This window comes from Alosa pseudoharengus, unplaced genomic scaffold (genome assembly GCF_046254945.1).
Source record: "Alosa pseudoharengus isolate Yale_2024_CS ecotype anadromous, Long Island Sound unplaced genomic scaffold, YU_APseudo_1.1 YU_APseudo_1.1_scf_15, whole genome shotgun sequence".
NCBI classification, from domain to species: domain Eukaryota; kingdom Metazoa; phylum Chordata; class Actinopteri; order Clupeiformes; family Clupeidae; genus Alosa; species Alosa pseudoharengus.
This window is the reverse complement of record NW_027468620.1, coordinates 12,563,395-12,585,828: the sequence shown is the minus strand read 5'-3', so window position 1 is coordinate 12,585,828 and position 22,434 is coordinate 12,563,395. Positions and strand designations below refer to the sequence as shown.

Below are 22,434 nucleotides of genomic sequence, written 5' to 3'. Positions count from 1 at the left end.
CTGGGTCCTGGAAGTCAGAGTGGCTTTAAAACTACTGAGACATTGATCATTATCTCCCCATCATATATGCTCATTTCCTAAATCTTCTCTGAAAACATGGGGTGTGGTATTTCCAAAGGCTAATCATGATTGTTTTTCTGTGCTTCTGTCATGTAACATCAACATGTAGAACGGAGGCCTCAGAAAATGTATTCCAAGATAAGTCAGTTTACACCGTAAATCAACCCCACTCCAATTTAATCATGAAATAAAAGCATTGTAGTGTAAAACAAGTGATGGTTTTGTCCTTCCTTAATTGATGACACAAATCATTGAGCCTCAAAATGCTTTTTATATATCAGGTTCTCTTGTGCACACATTGACCTTTTGAGATGAGTAGAGAGGCGCTCCATCTTGGTTTTGTGTGCTACCATTCAGAGGGATAATTGATCAAGCCCTGTCCAGATTTCATTTCAGATGCACAGGACGAAAAAGTCAACAGAAATACAGAGCGTGTATTGAGGCACAGAGACAAGGTATTGTCTCTTTGTTTACAAAGTGCAAATGGAAAAAGAAGCTGGCTGAGGACAAAACAAGATAGAAATGTACCTGTAAAGAGACACATGAAACTTGAGATCCTCTGCTTATTTGCTAGCTAATTTAAAATGTCATGTTGTGTAATGGTCTATCTGTGGTCTATATACCTTACTTCAGTGATTGGTGATTAATTCTTTAAATGTGGATTAATAAGGGACCTGAGCTTTGAGATAAAAAAAACAGATAAAATATAGGCCTAGTCGTACAATAATGTCAAAATATAGAGTGCAAGTCAGACTTTGTACCAAAAACTGATTCATCAACACGGGACAGTGCAGAACATCAACACCTTTATTCAATGTTATAATAATGACCATGACCTATTGATCTGAAATGGAAAGGGGGAAGTGCCGTACTGTAAAATAGTTGGTAGTTCTAGCCAGCTGAATAATCAGTTACTGACTTACTGTCAAGCATTTTTAAAGACTTTCCTTAAAATAACCAGGGCACTCTGGGTAAACAAAACTGTTGTATTATGCATGTAAAATATAAATTCTATATCCTGGCACTAATTCTACACCAAGAGGGTGCTGTTCACACCAGCCATTCACTGTCCACTGTAATCAGAACACATAATATGCAAAGTAGAGGAGACATCTGTATGGTCAAGTCAAAATATTTATTTAAGCGTCTCTTTATGAAGAGAGTGGCATGATGATTGCAGCCTGAGAGTGGAGAATAGGTGGAAGGGCACTCACCTATGAACAAATACAGCTCTTTAAAGATTGTATAGCTAATCAAAGCATACATCACATCGAGTATGACCTATAGTCCATTAAGTACTGCCGAAAAGTTTTAGCATTTCAATATTTATTCATGGGTTTCATCAGGTCACTTTCCACAGGTGTATAAAATCAAGCACCTTAATTATCAATGCAGACTGCATGGTGCTTGATTAATACACCTGTGGAAAGGGACCTGATGAAACCCATGAATATAGATAGTAGCAGAACATGTCGTGTAAAAGATTATGATAAATTGCCAATAATAAGGCATGCTTGGCAAACATCCCATTCCCAGGTACTGTATATTCATGAGTTATTCACACAGCGGAGCTGATACTTTATGTTCCCTGGTCTTTCTAAATAAGACTTTCTGAAAAAAAAAATTGTGATAGAATTCTCTACAAACCACAGGTAGGGTTGTTTTTATCTTTTGTAGTGATTAGTGGCAGTTATCAGATCGGGGTCACTAGTTCATGTATTTGACTGCAATAGATCAGATGCTTTTCTATTTCTTACTTCATGCTGTAATTGGCTCAGACTTTTTCGTATCACCAGTAGATACCACAGTAATTTAACATGTATTTACAGTATCTTAGCTCAATGAATGAATTCACTAAAACTACAAGAAATACAGAGTAATTAAACATATACTGTAGGAGATGTTTTTAATATTGACATCTATTAGCATCAGTGCCACTGTTCTTTTGTGAAGGAGTGTCATATCTGAGTTGGTCTGCAACCGCTTTCTGCCTCCTATCAATAAAAACACAAACGTTTAGAACAAAAACAGACAAATGACAGAGTTCTGCAGCTGAGCACATTACAAAGCTGTAACTAAAACCATGGAGAAGACTCAATGCAAATATAACTCACCCTAATTTGTGCAGAACAATAATAACGACACCTAATATTGCCACAACCAAGAGGCTGTACACAAATATATACACAAGATGATCTGCAAAAAGAATAAGACAGATGTGATGCATTATATAGACATTTAGACTGGTGGTAGGTCTGATTTCTTACTGACTAAACTTTACAGTTAAATTTACAGTTTCATTGACAATGTAAGCATTTACTTTTATTTTAATTTTATTTACATTTAGCTGAATGAAGAAGGAATTAGACTTCAATTTACCATTCTAAGGAACTTACCACTCCACCGCCATTGTGCAGACATCCATCCATTTGCCTCTGATGACTGATCAGGAGCTCCAGTTATAGCCAAATGACTAACTGAAGATTGAATATAAGGTTTGCTGTATTAGCATTTTCATTATAAACAATGATGATTAATCAATTATTTGTATATTCCAACTCACTAAAAATGGACTTGTTGTGTAGAAGCTGATGGAGTATGTTGCATTTGTGGAGCTCGTAGATGGGCAGGCCCTCACAGCTGCATGGTTGCTGCAGCGTAGTACCCATTGAAGCCACAAGTGCCATTTTGCATTCTCTGTCTTGGCTCCAACTCAGCTGTGAGTCAATGAGATTAACCCACTCAGAGTAGGAATCGGCGTCAGGGCCAACTGGCTCAATTCCCAGGCATTTTGACAAGAGGGTGCCAAATCGTTCTCTGTAGATAATGATAATTACATATAGCCGGCAGATGCATTAGTTATTAGTTACATATGCTAATTACTTCACACTGAAGAACAAAAATAGTCCAATTTATTATATGATACAGTACGCGGGAACAGAAGAAGATGTAAACGTTTAGCCTGTCAACTGCGATTGCTAACTTCACTGCCACTGAAGAGCAGGAAATCTACCTGTCACTCACCTGCACATCAGGCTCTCCAAACAGCTGTCTAACATCTCCAAACAAGTCCAGTCTTCCTCAGTGTCCTCACATGTGCCACCATGCAGATTGGCTCTCACCACCTGACACTCCTGGTCCTCTGGTTCGCACGTGCAGAAGACCAGCTTCTCCGCCGTAGTCTGTGGCATGCCCTTGTAAAACTGCTGAATTCTCTGGTCACACTGTGATTGGTTGCATGGGCTTGAACAGGCCTTCACCAGAGGCACCAGCCATCTATTGCAGGCTTCATCCTCAAGGCAAATATTAATTTGTCCACTACAAGAATAGCTCATGCCAGGCACTATTTGAGGGAGAACAGAGAAGAGAAGGAAAAGAAAAACAAGACCTACTCAAGCCAATTATTAGTCACTGCAATTCCCAGCATCTCAAAAAAAAAAATGTCATTGCTTTCTTCTGGAAAACTTGAGTAAATGGAGACATTACCATATCCTGAGAGACCACTATCTGGCCTTTTCATCTTGGGAACCGTCTTTTGTTCAGCTGTAACACATTAAACACCAACTGCCATAAGGAGGGGAAGCAGTATTTTTGTGTAGAGGAATGTACAAAAAAAGTCACCAATCAACACAGAACACGTACGACTGAGTAAATATATTCAAAATATTCATCCCCAACTTTGGTCTTATTACAGTAAGTGAACGACCAAAACAACAACAACAGCAACATAATTTGAACAAGCAGCCCTGAAGCGCACGTGTGCAGCTCACAGGGGCTGGACCAGACTTTTGGATCAGCTCTTGAGATCTCCAACGTGTCTTAGCAGAGGAGTTCACATCATCTGTAGATTGGAGACATTCATAAATACTTTTTATCTCTGGACCGCAGTGGCTAAAAAGTTTAATTTCTGTGCTTGATGCGACTTTCTACTTTCTTATCTTTAAGCACGTAGCATCTAGGAAGAGGAGATACTGAAGATAAAATTGCTATTACCAGTTCAGCTAAGTAAACACATATACAGTATGGGTGATCTCATCACAAAACCCATGGTGTAAAACAAAACAGAGTCACAGCAGGTTACTTCAACCAAACCTCCGAACACCTGAACTCACACACTCCCGTAATCAACTGATTACATTCTTCAAACGGCTAATTAGTTGAGTTTGGTGTGGTCCTGCCCTGCTGGTCCTGCCCTGCCTTGATCCTGTTTGCGTGTGTGTGTGTGTGTGTGTGTGTGTGTGTGTGTGTGACCAGACATACCAAACCTGAAAGAGAGCACTATAATAGGAGCATCTGTGCACACTACTGTACCCTCATGCTGTTGGCAGGATGCAGTAAGCAGGTTCAGGAGGGTGCATGGCTCTTCCTCCCACTGGCAGAAGCATCCTCTCCGTATGGAAATGCCGCTCAACATGAACTGAATGGTCATGTTACAGATGGCAGGGTCCTCCAGTTGGCAGGGTCTACCTGCACACAAACGTGCCCAAAGAGAAATGTGGATGAGATTATGGCATTTCGGGATTGTACACAAATCAGACAAATGGGTGGTTTCACAATCAGTGCAAGTGCTGTTTCACCATCACAAAGGCCTTAAAAAAGTCTTTGAAATGCAATCCTCCACTGGGCAAAAGTTGGTTCTGGTGACACATGCTCACCCAGCACAGAAACATGAACAGATATATCCGAATTTGCCACCATTCCAAATCATTCGTGTTGTGACCTTGTTAGAGAGAATGGGGAGTGAAATGTAGTTTAGCTCTTTGGTTTGCCCTTAGGCCATTGCCACTGCACTGTTTTATTTAATACTCCAGTCCGGGAAAGCTTTGGCCCATTTCTTTAATCTCTGGATGTGGGCTCTTCCCTTTGCTATCTGATTACACCATGTGTTTATATCTGGGCAAAAATGCACCAAAGTAGATGTGAGAGATATGGTAAATACTATACCTTCAATTCCACACATGGATTCAAGAAGGCTCCCCTCTCTTTTGCACAAATTGTGTTCTGCTATGCATTCTTCTAAATTGACAGAGCAGTCTTTAGGTTTAGAGAAAATCTTCACGCCTGATATATGTACAGCCAGAGCACCTGAAACAGGAAAAAGAACAGGGTATCTAAATTCTGTTAAATCAAAAGGTTTACATTTCCTCATAAAAAGGTTGGAAAGAAGGAGGACATCCTTATAGCAGAGACGATAGTGAATGTTGTTCATCATTCACTTTGGTCCTAATGATAATAGTCTACTGTTTGGATAAAGTCAATAAATTACCCATGTACCTAAATAATTCCAACCGGAGAAAAACGTAGCAGTAAAGCTTGGCTACTGCATGAAACAAGATTTTTCTCTTTTTTAAAGCACAGGAACAATTCTGTAGGTTAGTACAGTAGCCTACATGTTAATGTAAATCCGGAAGATAAACGCCTTGTCTATAGTCCACTAGACGATTCAACCACCTGTTTGACTGCAACTTTGACAACTTCAACAGGTTGCATCATGTATCATGACACTGTGTAAAAATAGCTGAAGATTAAGGTAAAACATAGCCTAATTCATATTTTTAACTCATTCTTTTCTTAATACAAAGTATTATACTTTCGTTGGTTAACTTACCTATGACCAGTACTGCTGGTATCACTGATGCTCGCGACATACTGACAAAGTTCTGTCGCAGCACCGCGGGGATGGCTGTCTATTTGGCATATGGCACATGATGCGGGATGACGTCAAGCGACAATAACCATATGGACAGTAAAAATAAGAAAAGAAATAACATTCACCGAAATTTCGCAGGTGCTGTAGGCTACTGTTTTGCATGTGTATTTTATGACAAAAAGAAATCCATTTTTACATCTATGTGCTATTTATCAGACACGCAGCTGTTGCAAAGTGTTTTTTATCAACAGAGAGCCAGGAAGACTATAGCCTAGTCTTTTACGTATTGTGTCCTAAATGTATGTATATGTATGTATGTCCTAAATTGATTCAAATAGTTAGCAACAGGTCATTGAGCTAACATTACTGACTAGTTCAAATGTCAAAATACAGTAAAGAAAGTTTACATGTAAATACAATGTGTTAGTTTACACATAGTAAAATAATTCACATGCACACAGCCTGGAGAGCCAATGAAAACATGAAAGTGTTGACTTCGATTGTACAGTATTTGTCTGTATTCACAGACAAAATGTTGCAAAATGTAGCAAAAACCAAAAATCGCATGGGAGAGCATTTTGAGCCTTTGACACAGATGTGCTTCCCAGTATAAAAGCGCTGGTTGCCTGGGTGAGTGAGATATTTGTTTTCCTCAGATTGAATTTCAGCCACTGCCAACCATCAGTGAACAAGGGCCATCAAGCATCATGTAAATATTTATATGAAACATGCAAATATTCCAACCTGATAATTGCAGAGATAACTGTGGTGTGCTGAGTCATAGATTTAAGCATCCCTTTGGCGAATGGCATTAATGGAACCCTCCCAGTATATATTTTTGGATTTATATTTCTTAATAGGTATGCTTGAGTGACTACAATGACAGCAACAATAACTAATTAGGAAGCACCATTCATTCAGGAGCACTTGTGAGTAACCATATGCAGTTTTATTTTAGAGATAAACTATGTATAAAAAGCACTGTTCCCTGTGTGTGAGGTATGCACTGGAGGAAGGTGACAAAATATGTTTTTTTTTATCTTGAAGACCAATACAGTAATTTTCAACAGGTTTTTATAAGTAAACAAAATATCAAAACCTGATATTTGTCATCATTATACTCCCAACAATCAAAGACACACTGCAGTTTTACCCATGACATGGTCTTGTGTAGCCAACTACAACTGTATTAACATATAATGCTCATACGAAATTATTATAACCCTTCAAAAATAAATACCCTTACTAAGTACATGTCCTGTTGCAATATACTGACGATCATACTAATGATCATGATGATCATACCACATGACAACTTCCAACAAGTCTACAACGAAAATAAATTACAACATTCATATCATGTCTCAGCAAATAAACGTTGACACAAAGCAGAAGTTGATCACAAATGAAGAATAATAAATTAATGTTTTTATGTTATGATTTTTGTCTGTGCAGCATCTATCCTGATACTTCCCTAGAATTTCCAGAGTTTCTCCAAAAACTATACAAATACTTTTTTTTAACCACACCCCAACTACATTTCACTCCCCATTCTCTCACTGTTCCCTGTGTATGAGGTATGCACTGGAGGAAGGTGACAAAATACATTTTTTATCTTGAAGAACAATACAGTCCTATACAAATGCTTTTTTTTAACCATACCCCAATGTTTATCAATATCCTGTTGTATTTGATGTCATCAGCAAATCAGTGGTCTATCCTCTAAAGGGTGCAGAGAACAAAATTGTATGATATTTGTTTCATTTAGTTATTGGAAATGCATACCCCTCTTTGACTTCCCTGCTCATTCCACAGCCATGATAACATTTAAAGTCTTCTCACATCTGAGAATGATTGTGTATGGTTGAATCTCTTTTAGAATTCTCACTGGCCTACAGCACATGGTCATAAATGCGGGAGACGCTGTCGAGGTTGCTCATCTGGGTGGAGAGGGATTTCCGGCTCTCTGTGCTGGTTCTTGTTCTCACACGCTGTTTCTCGGCGGTCTCCTGGCGACCATAGCAGTGGCAGGAGAATGCTGCTTTGAACTCCTCACGAAACTTACCTGCAGGAATAAACGAGGAGAAAGAAAGACTGAGATACTCTTTGAATCACAAAAAAGCTGCTCCCTTTGAGTTCAATATGACTGTCCTATTCTGTCCAGCTTTAAACCCAGACCTTCCATTATTAACATGGTCCTTTAAAAGCAAAGGCAGAGCTCGAAAGTCTATGAGATATTTAAGATGGAGTAAAGGAAATACAAAAAAATATACAAAGGAACTGTTCTGAATAGCGCTAATGAGGCTTTGAAGTCTTATTTTTCTTCTTTCTAAGCCTCAACCTCATTCATTATGACAAGTTGTGAGTCTAGTGAACTGTTTGGCCTGTGATGACCTGTTGTGTCCAGTAGATGGGGTAAATGAAGGGCAGAGCTTACTCACCACTGAGGAAATTATAAATGATGGGGTTTGCTGCACTGTTCGCATATATCAGCCAGTGGGAGATGGTAAACCAGGCATACACCGTCTCTCTGTTGTTTATATATTGAAATGTCCCAAACACCCTGAAAATTATTATTCAAACAAAAAACAGAAAAAGAAGTGATTTTTTTTACCCTCTCAATATATTTTAAGACATAATCTGTGAATTTCCCAAATGAATCGCAAACATTTAATCAAGCTGTGAAAATGACTTCACTGCTGACTGGGACATGGAGTAGAGGCAGGAAGGGTATTTTAAGGTTACAAAGCACTTTAAGAAATAAAGCAAACACTTCTATGTTTACTCCCAACATCTACCTGCATCTTGGCCTTGCAGACACAATACTACTTCATCAACCAGCCAACCAACCAACCAAACCATCAACCAACCTCTTCATCACATTGAGGACACTGATCGGCAGGTAGCATAGTGCGAACACAAAGAGGACCACGATCAGCATGCGAGCCGTCTTCCGTCGGGCTTTCACCTGCTTGACCTCTGCCGTCACTGCGCTGGTTTTCACCTTGACAGATGGACCGGTGCCCGATGCCAAGGTGGCACACTGCAGTGAGTGCCACTTTCTCTGCACTCCTGATGATGTTCCTGGAATCTGTTGAGAAAAGAAAGGGGTGAGGGCATGCTTTAAAGTGCGCTGTGCTTCTTTTCTACAGGAACACTTCAACACTCTTAAGGCCCAGAGTTTCAAAAACCATACCTGCTGACACCAAAGCTTGTGACAAATTTGGATGTATGCCAGGACCATGAGGCACAGTGGAGCAAAGTATGTGACGATGAAAAAACAGGTGTGGTAGACCTTGGGGTAGATTTCATCTGTGACAGAGAGAATGAGAATAAATGCATCAACTAGGAAATGTATCACTCTAAATAACAACACTGAGGCTCCTGTTTTTATTGTCTTCCTAGTTGATGCTTGTCATTATAATCATTATAGTATTTTTTCTGAAAATAGTCTGCAACATGCAACAAGCAACATTTAAAATATTCTGACTTCAGAGGATAGGTAATCTGCTGGTTAATTTCTAATTGCCACCAAATAATTAATTGAACTTGCAGTTAATCAGTGGTATTACATTCAATGTCTCAAATATTATTTAGGCTGCTCAGATATAATCATTGATGAGCTTATTGAAGTTGTACTTGTGTTCTCCCCTGAAGGGGCATTTCTTCTGTTTCAGCCAGCTATCCTTAATTAATTATTGCTAAGACCATCAACACTTAAAAAGAAATGCCTTCACGGAGTGTGTCCAACAGGCAGAGAAAGGCAGAAAAGACTTAAGCTTTTGACACATTTTAGCATTTAGCAGAGCCATCGCTGTCTGGTACCAATGTTTGAAGTTAATTTCATAACTGTCAGAAAAGGCTTTTGAGATGGTTTAACTAAAGAATAAATTGTTTTGGGAGGCTTTTATTGGCTAACTAGCAATTGACACGGCACATTGTCTAAAGGTTGTTATCTTAAAAGCTTCTTCTGTGTTTTTTGTGCCAATGTCATTGTCACAGGTTGAATCAATTCAGCATTCCCTCACCAATATGACAGGCAATAGAATCTCTTTTTGTGCCAACTGTCAGCGGCTGACATTGAAATAACGTGTCACCAAGACATTGCAGCTTCTGTATTTGGATAATCAATCTTTCGTATAAAAGAAATGAAGGAAAATGGCTACCAACTATGGGGCCTGTCTCTTCAGGACAGTAATGTGTTGATGGATGCCATACAAGCCAATAACTACACCAGGGCAAGGTGACTTGCCTTTCAAGTGATAACCTGAATGAACATATTGCTACTGGCAAAGATAAAAGTAAAAGAGGAATAGGGTGTTAGTGAGGTTCTCTTTGATCTGCTCAGTAATCTCAAAGGTGTTACTGACTGACTATTTTTTGGGATGTGGAGTTCATCTGTGTCTAGGATATCTTTCGAAGACTACTTTATTCTCATGAGGTTCCCTGTGTGCCCAGCTGAGCTTTGACATCTTCCAATAGAGCCAATGGCCCCTGACTTCACAGTTAATCTGAGCGACACAGAACGGCAGAGCATCGATAGTGGACACCTGGATGATGTTTATATGCTGGCAACTTGCCTTTTCACTGTTTACCACTTCAAGTGCACATCTAAACAATGTCCCATCTCAAGTGTTTTTGAAAAGAGGGGCTTATTGGTGGCGAGTTTTTTAGAACCACTTCAGATTCCCCTGCAGATAAGTGCACAGCTGATTAACCTATGTGGTTTCAGTGAAGCCACACGGAACCAGACGGTACGGTGTAGTGCGCTGTGGAACCTCAGCTGCAGAGGCTTCAGCCAGGTCTCGTACCACTCCAATGCTCATCACACACGGTGAAGAGGCTGGTCTTGTTGGTGAGTTCTGGGAACTGACTGCACTCCATGACGACTGCCTGGGGGATCATTATGATGCAGGACACCACCCAGATGAGGAGGATGGACTTGCGTGCCCGCTTGGCCGTGCTCTTGAACATAAGTGGGTGGCAAATTGCATACCACCGGTCCTGAGCGATGCAGCTGAGGGTCAGTACGGACACGGACACAGAGATGGTCTACCAGGAAGAGGGAACACAGCGTTAACGAGAAAAGAAAGTGCCAAAATGAATGGATGAAGCAAGAAAGGAAAGAGGGAAGGAGGAAGGGATGGAAGGAAGCAAATAGATGCCATAAACAGGAAGAAGAATGTAGAGAGAGAGAGAGAGGTACTGTACATGTAGATAGATAGATATATCTGTGTGTGTGTGTGTGTGTGTGTGTGTGTGTGTGTGTGTGTGTGTGTGTGTGTGTGTGTGTGTGTGTGTGTGTGTGTGTGTGTGTGTGTGTGTGTGTGTCTGTTTTACCACTGATGACCACTCAAATAGATAACTGCATCATACTGATGATCATGTGTTTTAAGTGTACACACCTATATGACCTGCGTATACATCTGACTGACTGTTGCTTATTTGTCTATTGTTTGTTTGTGAGTTGATGAGTATCCCAACCGATAATTCAATTGACAGAAACTGATAAAGCTAGAGGTTAGCTCAACCATTATAAGGTGGTTCCATTCATTCTTAATAAATAGATCACAACAAGTTAGAATACAGTAAACAGCACGCTTTCTGATGCAAAAGCCTGCAGCATAGGGATACCACAAGGGTCAGTGAGTTCACCCATCCTGTTCACCCTCTATACTAATGATTGCAGGAGCAGAGAAGAAAATAATTATATAATCAAATATTCAGATCATACAAGCATTCTTAGTTTATCAAAAGCGGGTGACAGTCTCCTAACATATTTTAATAAAATCAGCTCTTTTCGGGACTGATGTGAGAGAAATCATCTCAACACAGCTAAAACCAAGGAAATGGTCTTTGACCCTAAGAAAGTGGGATCCAACAACCCTGTAGTTATAGGAGACATAAAGATTGAGCAAGTAGCGTCCTATAAGTACCTACAGTAGGAATCCATATTGACAATCAACTAAAATGGAATGTGCAGGTAATGGAATGTGCAGGTAGATTGTCTCTGTGCCAAGCTGGGCCAGAGACTACACTTCCTACGCAGGTGGAGACTGTTTGGTGTAAGTACCAACATTATGATACTATTCTACAATGCTGTATTGGAAAGTTTAATCAGATATGGTATGGCTGCCTGGTTTGACCCTCTCACAGTACAGCTTAAATCTAAGGTGGAGAGATTTTAGTAAAAACAGCGATGAAGGTAATGAATAGAAGGGATTACCCATCCCTTCAATCCATTTTTGAAAAGGTAATGGTAAATCAGGCACATAAAATTCTTGATGACCCATCTCATATTCTCCATACTGAATACGAGCTACTGCCATCAGGGAAGCGGTTTAGGGCCATTAGCTATAAGAGCAACCGTTTTAAGCAGTCCTTCCTTCCTACGTCTGTGGCTCTAATAAAACAAGGGAAGGAAGGAAACATCAATTTTAGAAATCTATTTATCCCTTTTTTATAAACCAAATGGCTCCACTACACAATTTATCAATTCATGCCTTCCTACACATTTTAAGGGCTATTTTCTCCCTGTATCAGGGTCATGTCCTGCATGTATGTGACTGTTGTCCTGCATGTATGTGACTGTTGTCCTGCATGTATGTGATTGTTGTCCTGCATGTATGTGATTGTTGTTCACATGCACTTTACAGCCCAAGACAAATTTCCCCTTGAGGGACGATAAAGTTTATCTTATCTTATCTTACATCCCACTGATAATACCACATTACATCATAAACAATTACACAAATACAACACAATCTAAAACACACAAATATGAAGATTATGACACAGGTCCTATAATGCACTAAAATATGTGGTGTGAATCAATAAACAACATCGTCAACAGAGAGAGTCAAGCATGATAGTTGATAGTTCTCTGAATTTTAATAAACAATTGAACAGTGTGGTGAAGGGCAGCTTTTATCATCTAAGAACTATAGCTAAGCTTAAATCTTTTTTTTTTTTTATCTCACAATGATCTGGAAACCATTATTCATGCTTTTATCACATCCTGCCTTTATTACTGTAACTCCATATACACTGGTCTGACCCAGGCCAACATTTCAAAGCTTCAATTGGTTTAAAATGCTGCAGCTAGACTTTTAACAGGAACTAAGAAAAGGGAGCACATCACACCTGTCCTGGCTCACCTGCATTGGCTTCCTGTCAAATACAGAATTGATTTTAAAATCTTACTTTTTGTTTTTAAAGCTCTTAATGGATTAGCCCCTTCTTACATCACTGAGCTTTTAACTCCCTACTCTGCCACAAGGTCACTCAGGCCATCCTCTCAGCAACTCCTCACAGTCCCACACACGTCTTAAAACCAAAGGAGATAGGACTTTCTCAGTTACAGCCCCTAAACTTTAGAATAGCCTCCCTCCCCATGCCAAATCTTGCCAAACTATCTCCAGTTTTAAGTCTGGTTTAAAAACCCACCTTTTTACCCTTGCTTTTAGCTCTGTCTAAATAACTCTCTGGTTTTCTTATCCTTACTGGTCCTATTGTATTTTATTTTATTTGTTATTTATTTATTTTTTCTTGATTTTAGTATTATCTTATTTTGGACTTTTTAATAACCCTTTGTGTATTTATTTGTCTATTTATTTATTCATTTATTCTATGTTTTATCTCTAGTTTTATGAGCATTGTAACCTTTATACCTGGCTTGTGTCTTGTGTCTTGTGCTATTGTCATCTTAATGCCTTTACTATATATCCCCCCTTTTTTATTTTATTTTATTTGTCAATCTCCCTCCTTTGCTTTTTTGTAAGATAGCCTTACCTGTGAAACACTTTGGTTCAACTGTTGTTGTTTTAAATATAAATAAAGTGACTTGACTTGACTTGACTGTTAATAGATCTGAATGTGAACTTGCATTAAAAGGGAGAACTGACATTTCCAAGAACTCCTTGTCAATCACTAATGATAATACAGAGAAATAACAACAAAACAATTAATCTAATTGATTCTGAAGAGGGATAAAACCTGCACATTTGTCCATGGACTGCAAAAGGCCAGGGCACTTAAAGCACATCACTGGCAGACACAAATTATGATCCATTGATTTTCGTGGAGAGAGGCATGGCCTTACTGATCCCTATTCGAATGGAATGTAATTGCTGTTTTCTTTTATTGTGAGATGATTAACCCAATTTTATTCTACAGTTTCTATTATTTTTTAACCAGGAACATTGTAATTTGTTGAGTGTTTGAGTGTAAAGAACTTGAAATAATACAAGAAAAGGTTTCAAAAATAGCCTACTGCAAAGCCTTTACCTGCAAATACGGAACCACTTTACAAAGGGTGCTCCCAAAGAACCAGGTCTCGGTGATGTCCACAACAAGACTTGCCGGTAGACAGATGACGGTGACAAGGATGTCGGCAAAGGAGAGGTTCACAATGAAACAGTTGGTTACTGTGCGCATGTGATGATTTTTCCACACTGCAAAGCAAACTGAAACAAGAGAGAGAGAGAGAGAGAGAGAGAGAGAGAGAATGTAACACATGTGATACCTGAAGAAGTCATGGAACTAAAATGAGACTCTCAGTGAATATTATTCAGGAAATGTAATCTGATTCATAGGTTTTTGAGGACGATGGTAATGTCACATGACTTAAATATACAATTTAAGTTTAATTTAATCATATGATATATTGGCTGTCTAATTAGAATCATTGGGCCATATTTACTATTTACTGAGAAGCATTCAATAGACAATGGATTGTATTGAGCAGCACCGACAAAAATAGAACTGGTATGGCAGTGGCGGCAGAGTTTGATGCTGGTGTGCGGGGTTGTATTGAAGAAAATGGAATCTAATGTAATGTAATGTCCAAAGCGGCATGCACCGTAGGCCTGTCAGCGCCTCTGTGCCGAAGCCTAGAGACAATGCCAATTTAGCCTATGTACAATGATCAGCACATGTTTAGCTAAACACAGCTAACTTAGCTAATTGCATGATGATCAGTGTTAAAAATGACATCACATGCCACATGGGCCCTCATTTTATTGGCTGAGCCAGATCTGTATGACATAGCCTTTCAAAGGCACCATATTGCGTGAGTACTATGTACATAGTTATGTGACTATGTATGGAATGATCAACAGGATGCAAGAGCTGCTAGAATATATTCTGCAAAGCTTACAACAAACATGGACTCACAAGGAGTAGGCTCACATCAAAAAAGCAGAAAAGAGGACCTACACTGAGGCATAATAACAGCACATACAGTAACCCAACAATGCTACGCAAGCACTGTTTGACAGGTTATCCTGGTGACTGACTATTGTGTAGCATTGAATGCTCTCTATCCACACTGAAAGAAAGACAGAAAGAAAATAGAAACTGAAGGTCTCCTCAAAATGTTGCGCCGCATCGTGCTGCATAGTAGGCTATACTGTGTTGCATCACGTTTATCAATTGGAAACAATGGAATTAAACAGATTTTTTGAACACTTGCTTGCATGGTATGCAGTTAGGATATGGTGTGGAATGAGGGAAGATAAAGCAAAATTAATCAGACTCTTAAATGGATGATGGCTGTGTCCTTGAATAGAAATTGATATTGATTGATGATGCATTGCTTTTCTTCCATAAAGCAATACATTGGACTGGCACATCTGGGAACTTAGAATTGCGGCATGTCCCCACCCCCTTTAGGGGGGAGGTGGGCAGCTTCAATTGAATAGAACTGATGGTGGTGCACTGACATGGGGAGAGAAAATAGCTTATACATATTAAAGGCGCTCTGTAACTCTAGTTATTTCTTCGCCGATGTCTCACTTTTGTTGTCACATTTTTTTCTACGGAGCTCCCCCTACATCTTTGGGGTGCATGATATTTCAGAACCGTCTCTTTGGTCTTTTCGCTGGCTCTGCCATGATGAACAACTTAAAAATGAAGCCATCGCTCCTTGTTCTTATAGACGGCATGGCTAACCAGTGCTTGAGGGGGACGTGTATATTCATTTTTAAGCATTTTGTTCTCACTAAGCATTAAGCATTCAGTTATCGCTTGTTCTCACAATACTACTGATTCAGACTTTGGTGGATGCTAGCGCAGATCTTGCAAGGCTGGTTTTCCGCTAGGAGACGGTAGGGGGAGCAGGGAAAGCTTCCATTTTCGCCAGAACAGGTCATTTAACCATCACAATGAACTATTTTATTAAGTTGAAAATGTTGCATAGGGGTCCTTTAAATCTTTGAGCAAACATGAATAAAGACGTTGGTGTGAGGGTTATCTGTGTGTATACGTGGGATTTAAATGACCATTATGTTTTGCTCTTTCCAGTTTACTGACAGAAGTAGTCTATCACAAACAAAGTTATGGTTTACCTAGCATTGGCTGACTGTTTAGCTATGTTTAGCTAGTTTAACTTTACATCTCATAACATCAACTACACATATAAGTAACTTCTTAGTTCTACCACTTGAAATACGAATGTAGCCTATTTTCTTCAACTGATGCTGGCCTTACACCATACAAACTTCAATCGATTTCACAGTTGGAGACTAAAGGTCGGAATGAAATCATGATTGTTTTACTGGAGTCGCAGCGTGTTTCCCATTGAATGTAAGGTGGCAATATTTGGTGCTGGAGAGTGCTCACTTATTGTTTGTATTGTTTAGGTTTATATTGTCCACTTCACTATTTGCATTGTCCAAGCCTAATAGGCTTGTGATAACATTAAACACGTTTGATATTGTCCTAACATCAAGACTAGAAAAGGACTGATTTGGACTGCCTTAAAACAGCTTGGATTGCCACCGTACTATATGATAGAGTTGATGGGAGTGTGATGCAACTCCAGTAAAACTCCCAAGACTTTGTAAATTAAGATTCCGACTGAAATTGCTTTAAAATTGTTTGGTGTTAGGCCAGCATAAGGCCAGATAATTGGCCCTATTATGTTATACTAAAGATCCACGGTTATCCACAAATTTGTCATCAAACTCTTCAAGTGGATTCTGGACAAAAAGGAGAAAAAGGAATTTACTCCTAAACCAGGTTCCCCCATGATTGCCTTTTTTGGGAAGTCTACTGTAAGGGAGAAATCTGATCTACCAAGTGCCTAGCACCTATACATTTATATTGGTCTCAACATGAACTGCAGCACCTTCAGTCATTTCTCTACCATCAATATGAAGGAATGCCCCACTGTGAGCCATTTCCTGTCTCAAAGCCTTTCCTGACACGTGCCTGAGGCCAGCCCAAGGCTCATTTTCTGGCTTGTGAAACCAGCCTCCAGTTCCACCATTTAGATTTTATCTGCCATAAACAACATGAGTGGACTGCTGATAAGTTTGCTATGTCCAGAATGCTTCAACATGCATAGACACACTGTGGGTTAGTTTCAGGTGGATTCCAAACACCCGAAATGTGTGCATCATACAAATGATGTTCCATGTAGTTCTCTTAGCTGATTGTAATATTACCCTTTTGGTAAACTTATATTTTTTATACTTATATATACTTTAAGTATACTATCATGAACATGACAAATTGGGCTAGAAATGCATATCAGCTGTTGGCAGCAGTGGCTCAGGAGGTAAAGAGTTGTCCAGGAACTGCAAAGTTGCAGGTTCAAGCCCAGCTCCTCCTGCTCCCGATGTGCCAGTTGGCATCCTACATGGCAGCCGATGCAATTGGTGTGTGTAATATAAATGCAGTACATATAAATAATCGATATAAATGCAGCGTATTAGTAAACAGTACACCTATAAGTTCACTTGTAGTGCACCTACAAGTTTACTAATTTTACTCATTAAAAATACTTAACATATACTATATAATAAACTAAAAGGTGTGCTAGTATAACTAGTATCTTCACTAGTTTACTTACAGTATGGTTCTTAGTACTTACAAGTTTACTATTATAAACTGAAAGTGGGCCAATTTAGTCCAAAGAAGTATAAACATAGTACATGTACAAGTTTACAAGTACATTTATACTAATAAACTTACTAACTAAAGTAAACTTGGGAATTATACTTCAACTACACTTCAGTTTACTTTAATTAAATTAAATGTAAGTATACCTTTTTTAAGGGCTGGCAGATGGTTACATGTGAATGTCAGATGTGCAGTCAATAGACTACGTGCGCCAGAGGCTTTTCCTGTACGCTCATGTTTCCGGTGGAGCGTTAACTGTGTTGTAACGGCATCTTCTGTTATATTCTGCTCCTCACATCTTCACTCTGAAACTGAATATCCTGTTTACCCAATAATAAAAATGTTAACACACGTATAAATCCTTCTTTATCTTAACATGCTGATTATCTACAACAACTCCCAACCGAGTCCCTGTAGACACTAATTACATTAACAACAGCAGCAGGTTCAAACACAACTGGCTCCAACAGAAACAAACCAGCGCACAGAGAGCCTTTCGTGCACGTATCTATTCTAAGTTCCTGCCTGATGAGGCAGTTATCTAGTTTATTAGAGTCTGCCCTGCTCAGGGTTCCCTGCCACATCCATCAACCAATCAATCTGTGGCGCAAGTAGGTAGGATCCAATACAGCAAACAAACCTCTCTTCAATCCCTATTATGGTATTTCATGACAATGATGCAGAGAAATAAAAACGCATGTATAAATGTGTGCTGTCAGCTTTTAGCTATGTTTTTTTGAGTGAGGGAACTGTATCATCCTTGTCTATTGCACCGAGTGAGCCTCAAGGAAAAGGTACTACTGGAGATGGTATAAAGGTAAGGGGGGGGGGGGGTAACTACTGGAGATGGTACAAAAGTAAGGGGGGGGGGGGGGGTACTACTGGAGATGGTATAAAGGTAAGGGGGGGGGGCAAGCGAGTGAAGCTGGAAGAGATTGCTTGTGCGTTAAAGATGTGGATGATTGACAGACGCTGCCAACTAAGATGGAGAAGCTAAATTGATGAGCAGTGTCAGCTGGCCAATAACTCTGTTTTTATCGAAAATCTCTGAGCACATCTCCTCCAAAGCTGGGGCTTAGCTGTTTCAGTCACACGTCATTTTGTCAGCGGAGCCAAGCAATACTGCTCTCTCAGCCCACTGGTTCCCGAGGAGGTTATCAAGCAGCAGCCAAAAAATCATTGAGTAAAAACCTGTGAAGTCTGATTTCATTGACAAGATATGTGTGTCATCAAACTGTTTGGGCAGTGTGTTCCAGTTTGACCGTTTCTGTAAACAGTACTCCCTCTTGGTGCATTTCCATTGCATTCTGCAGCTTTATCGCATCGACTGGGAATAAATGAGTACCTCAATCTGAGCACCTACTGTAAAAAGCAATGTAGTATTCTGCATCCTTGCAAGAGAATATTGATTATCTTTCTCTGGAGCAAATCAGGAGTGTGTGACTCAGGTGTGGTATGGATTCTGCTGATCCTGGTGGCATGCAGTATTGTGTGTGCCTCAAAGCCCAGTGTACACCGGAGTGAATCTGAAGTGAAGGTCAGCCTCATGTGTCTGACTACACATATATTACTCATTTATTAGATAATAAATTAATTTCAAGTTGAGAATTACAGTCTTTACTCAACAATACTCATGGGCATGGGCAACAATGAAACATGACAACAGAATTTCAAGATCCAATATATGATAGATTCATATTCCAGTGGCCAATTTGGAAAACTAAGAATGTTGACATGAATGTACCTTAAAATGAATGCTCATTTAATAAGCAATCATTTAGATACACATTAATTGAGGTAAGACAAAGAGGAAAAGTTTGAGAAATGTGCATGACAGTTATGATACATTTTGAGAATGTATATCATAAAATGTAAATAGACAGTTGTATGTATGATTGATTGACATTTAAGTCAAGTCAAGTCAATTTTATAGCGCATTTAACATGCACAAAGTGCAACACAAAGCGCTCCACAAACAAGACACAACAAAAAGACAAAAGATGCCGAACTGAGCGGCATAGTCGCCAGCGTTCCCGCGACATCAAGACAAACAAACAAATTTACAACATAACAATTGACGCACAAGACAAAAGATGCCTGATGGAGCCGCGGAGTCGCGAGCGTACCCGATACACCTAACGGTAGACATACAAGACAGACAACAAACAAAAATGAACAAGTAATAAAATAAATAAATAAGAAATTAAAATAAAGAAAAGTCCATGTTAACTTAGTCCAACTCAGTCCAATGGCAATGACATGGCGCACAGCTGCGTCTTCAGACCAACCCGGAGGATCCAACAGCCCATACCATACAGTACCATACCACATTAAGGCCATACCATGTCTCTCATTGATCACTGTCATGGCCACCTTGTCATGAAACTAATGAATGTGCTTACATTTATAGACACAACCCTGTAGAAATTATTAATCCTTTTCTTATCTGTGTCAAAGTACTTAGAATGCGAGGATGTTGAAATGCAAATAGTGTGAAGGAAAAAAAAGGTCTCAAACATTAAAAGTACATTCGACTGAAAACGATTCCAAATGAATGAATGTGACACTCAAATGGAATATACTGTATCTAGTTTGGGATAAAGGTGTCTTTCGCTGATTGCAGTGCTCCAACAACTTTAAAACTTACCCAACGTGTTTCCAATCAGAGAGACGAAGAAAACGATTATGTATCCCGCGATCAAAACCCATTCATAATGTTTAGGCTGTAAATATTCCCAAATGTCATCTTCGTCTATGTGAGAGTAGAGCAGGATTTCCGTGGTATTGAAAGGAGGCGTTTGAGGAGAGGACTCCTGGCTGGAGTCTGGATGGAGTGTGTCAGTCGACATCTTCTCAGATACAGAATGAGCTACTGGGGTCTGCACTCAATATCGCAGGTGACAGGAGAAAATTTCGGCGCGCTCTCGCATCAAAGCTTGTTGGTAGCATGACACACAGAAGCGCACATTCCATAGCCAATCCATACACTGTATAAAAGGAAAATTCAGGGCTGTCCAATTGATCAAACCATATTACGTTACAATTACACAAAACACTATAGTTTTGAATGAAACACAATCTTGTGTTCAAATAGTCATTCCAATTGAGTAATTTATTCTAATTCAATCGCGTAAGGTAAGCGTATACTGTAGCTAGTACAGTTACTAAACCATAAAACATTCAATTAAGCAAACTCATGTTTTTTTTTTTAAACACAATTTTAGCGTAGCGTTGAACTGACATATTTTGCCTAAGCAATCCAACAGAATCATGTAAGATCGATGTGAAGCACCTGATGAACCCATGGGATGCCTTGGTGTCACTATTCCATTGTGTTCCCATTAGCCTTTGCAAGAACACTGAGATAATCACGCAGCTAACATTCCAGTGTTGCCAAAAGTTTTTACTTGAATTTTGAGGAGGATTATGCTTATTATGATGAGGATTATGCTTAGAGACCAGTAGACCAGTATTTAGAGTTGTATCTTGTGTTATGCTTTACGATGAATCATGCTTTGTTCCCATATTATGCAAGACTGAGGACATCTAATTATTATGACATGAGTTAATTTATAAACCAAAAGTGAGCTCCTTGCAGCCCAGAAATCTGGCAGCAAATGTAATTTGAATGTGGGTCTGGCTCGTCAGGCTAAACTGCTTGACTAATTCTAGACATTTCATGCAACTGATGTAGGCCTACACAATAAAATCAAGTAAATCCAGCAGTTATTTTTTTCCAGTGTAGGACCATGTCATTACATGATTAAGGCTGTTTATACCAACTTAATATCATGCTTATCACTGTTAATATTGTACTAAATGTGGCACAAACAATGTTAGAGTTTGTGGACTAGCCATCATTAACAACACATTACATTTCACAACACTCAAAGCGCTTCACAGTTAAGGGGGAACCTCACTAACCTTCACCAATGTATAGACCCGTGGGTGATGCAGACATTATGCGCCAGAACGCTCACCACACACCAGCTTGAGGTGGAGAGTGAGTGAGCGAATGAACCAGTTACACTGGGGGGATAATTAAGGGGCCAGATTGAATGAGCCAGGCTGGGAATTTAGCCAGGACACCGGAGAAACCCCATACTCTTTGCGATAAGTGCCATGGGATATTTATAGACCACAGTGAGTCAGGACCTCGGTTTAATGTCTCATCAGAAGGACGGCATCTCTTGCACAGAGGTGTTACAAACTACAAATACTGGCTCATAAAATGTAACAAAATAAAATACAAAATACTGATGTGAAAAATGTATTTAGTTAAAATACAAGTAATTAGTCATTTGAAAATACAAAAATACCCACACAATAATCATGGTATACCAACCCTTAAGAGAAACATTTTATTGAAAACATCTCCCCAAAAGACAAGAAATACTTTTTTCTGATGGCAGAGGGCTATTAATTCATTCTGTACATTGGGTACATTGAAGTAGATCTGGTAAAAAAAATGTAATCAGTGTCCCATATCAATGTAAACGATGATTGAACTGACATGAAGCAGACTTGACATGAAGCTGTAACAGCAAACTACCCACCATCATTTCAGTAACCAATAAATGTAGTATGACAAATTTAACAGGTCAGCTCTTTTTAAACTGAACGGCATTTCCCTTTTTGTGCTATAAATGCATGCCTAATTGCCTACATACATGACTGGCAACATGGGGGACAAACAGAATAACATACTGTAAGGTGTCCCGATATTCAGAATTAATTACCTTGATGCAGAAAACTCTCTTTGCATCGGGGAGTCTTTGCGTCCGTCTCCTCCATTATTTCTGCATACCTCAGTGGATGTT

General features: G+C 39.3%; 2 protein-coding genes across 2 annotated transcripts; both read right to left on the bottom strand.

The window, feature by feature from the left end:
* Positions 1–967: 967 nt before the first annotated feature.
* Positions 968–5,708, bottom strand: gfral (GDNF family receptor alpha like). Its single transcript, XM_076286468.1, has 9 exons — positions 5,669–5,708; positions 5,005–5,145; positions 4,372–4,527; positions 3,547–3,603; positions 3,085–3,403; positions 2,624–2,877; positions 2,457–2,537; positions 2,175–2,256; positions 968–2,054 (listed from the first exon to the last, which is right to left on the bottom strand). Exons 1-9 carry the CDS (start codon positions 5,706–5,708, stop codon positions 1,967–1,969), a joined length of 1,218 nt encoding a protein of 405 aa, XP_076142583.1. The 3' UTR covers positions 968–1,966.
* A 1,609-nt stretch (positions 5,709–7,317) lies between these two features.
* On the bottom strand, positions 7,318–20,463 carry hcrtr2 (hypocretin (orexin) receptor 2). The gene is made up of 7 exons (XM_076286467.1): positions 20,262–20,463; positions 13,997–14,175; positions 10,522–10,762; positions 8,907–9,022; positions 8,581–8,801; positions 8,152–8,273; positions 7,318–7,775 (listed from the first exon to the last, which is right to left on the bottom strand). The coding sequence occupies exons 1-7, from the start codon at positions 20,461–20,463 to the stop codon at positions 7,603–7,605; spliced, it is 1,254 nt and encodes a 417-aa protein (XP_076142582.1). The 3' UTR covers positions 7,318–7,602.
* Between the last annotated feature and the right edge of the window lie 1,971 nt (positions 20,464–22,434).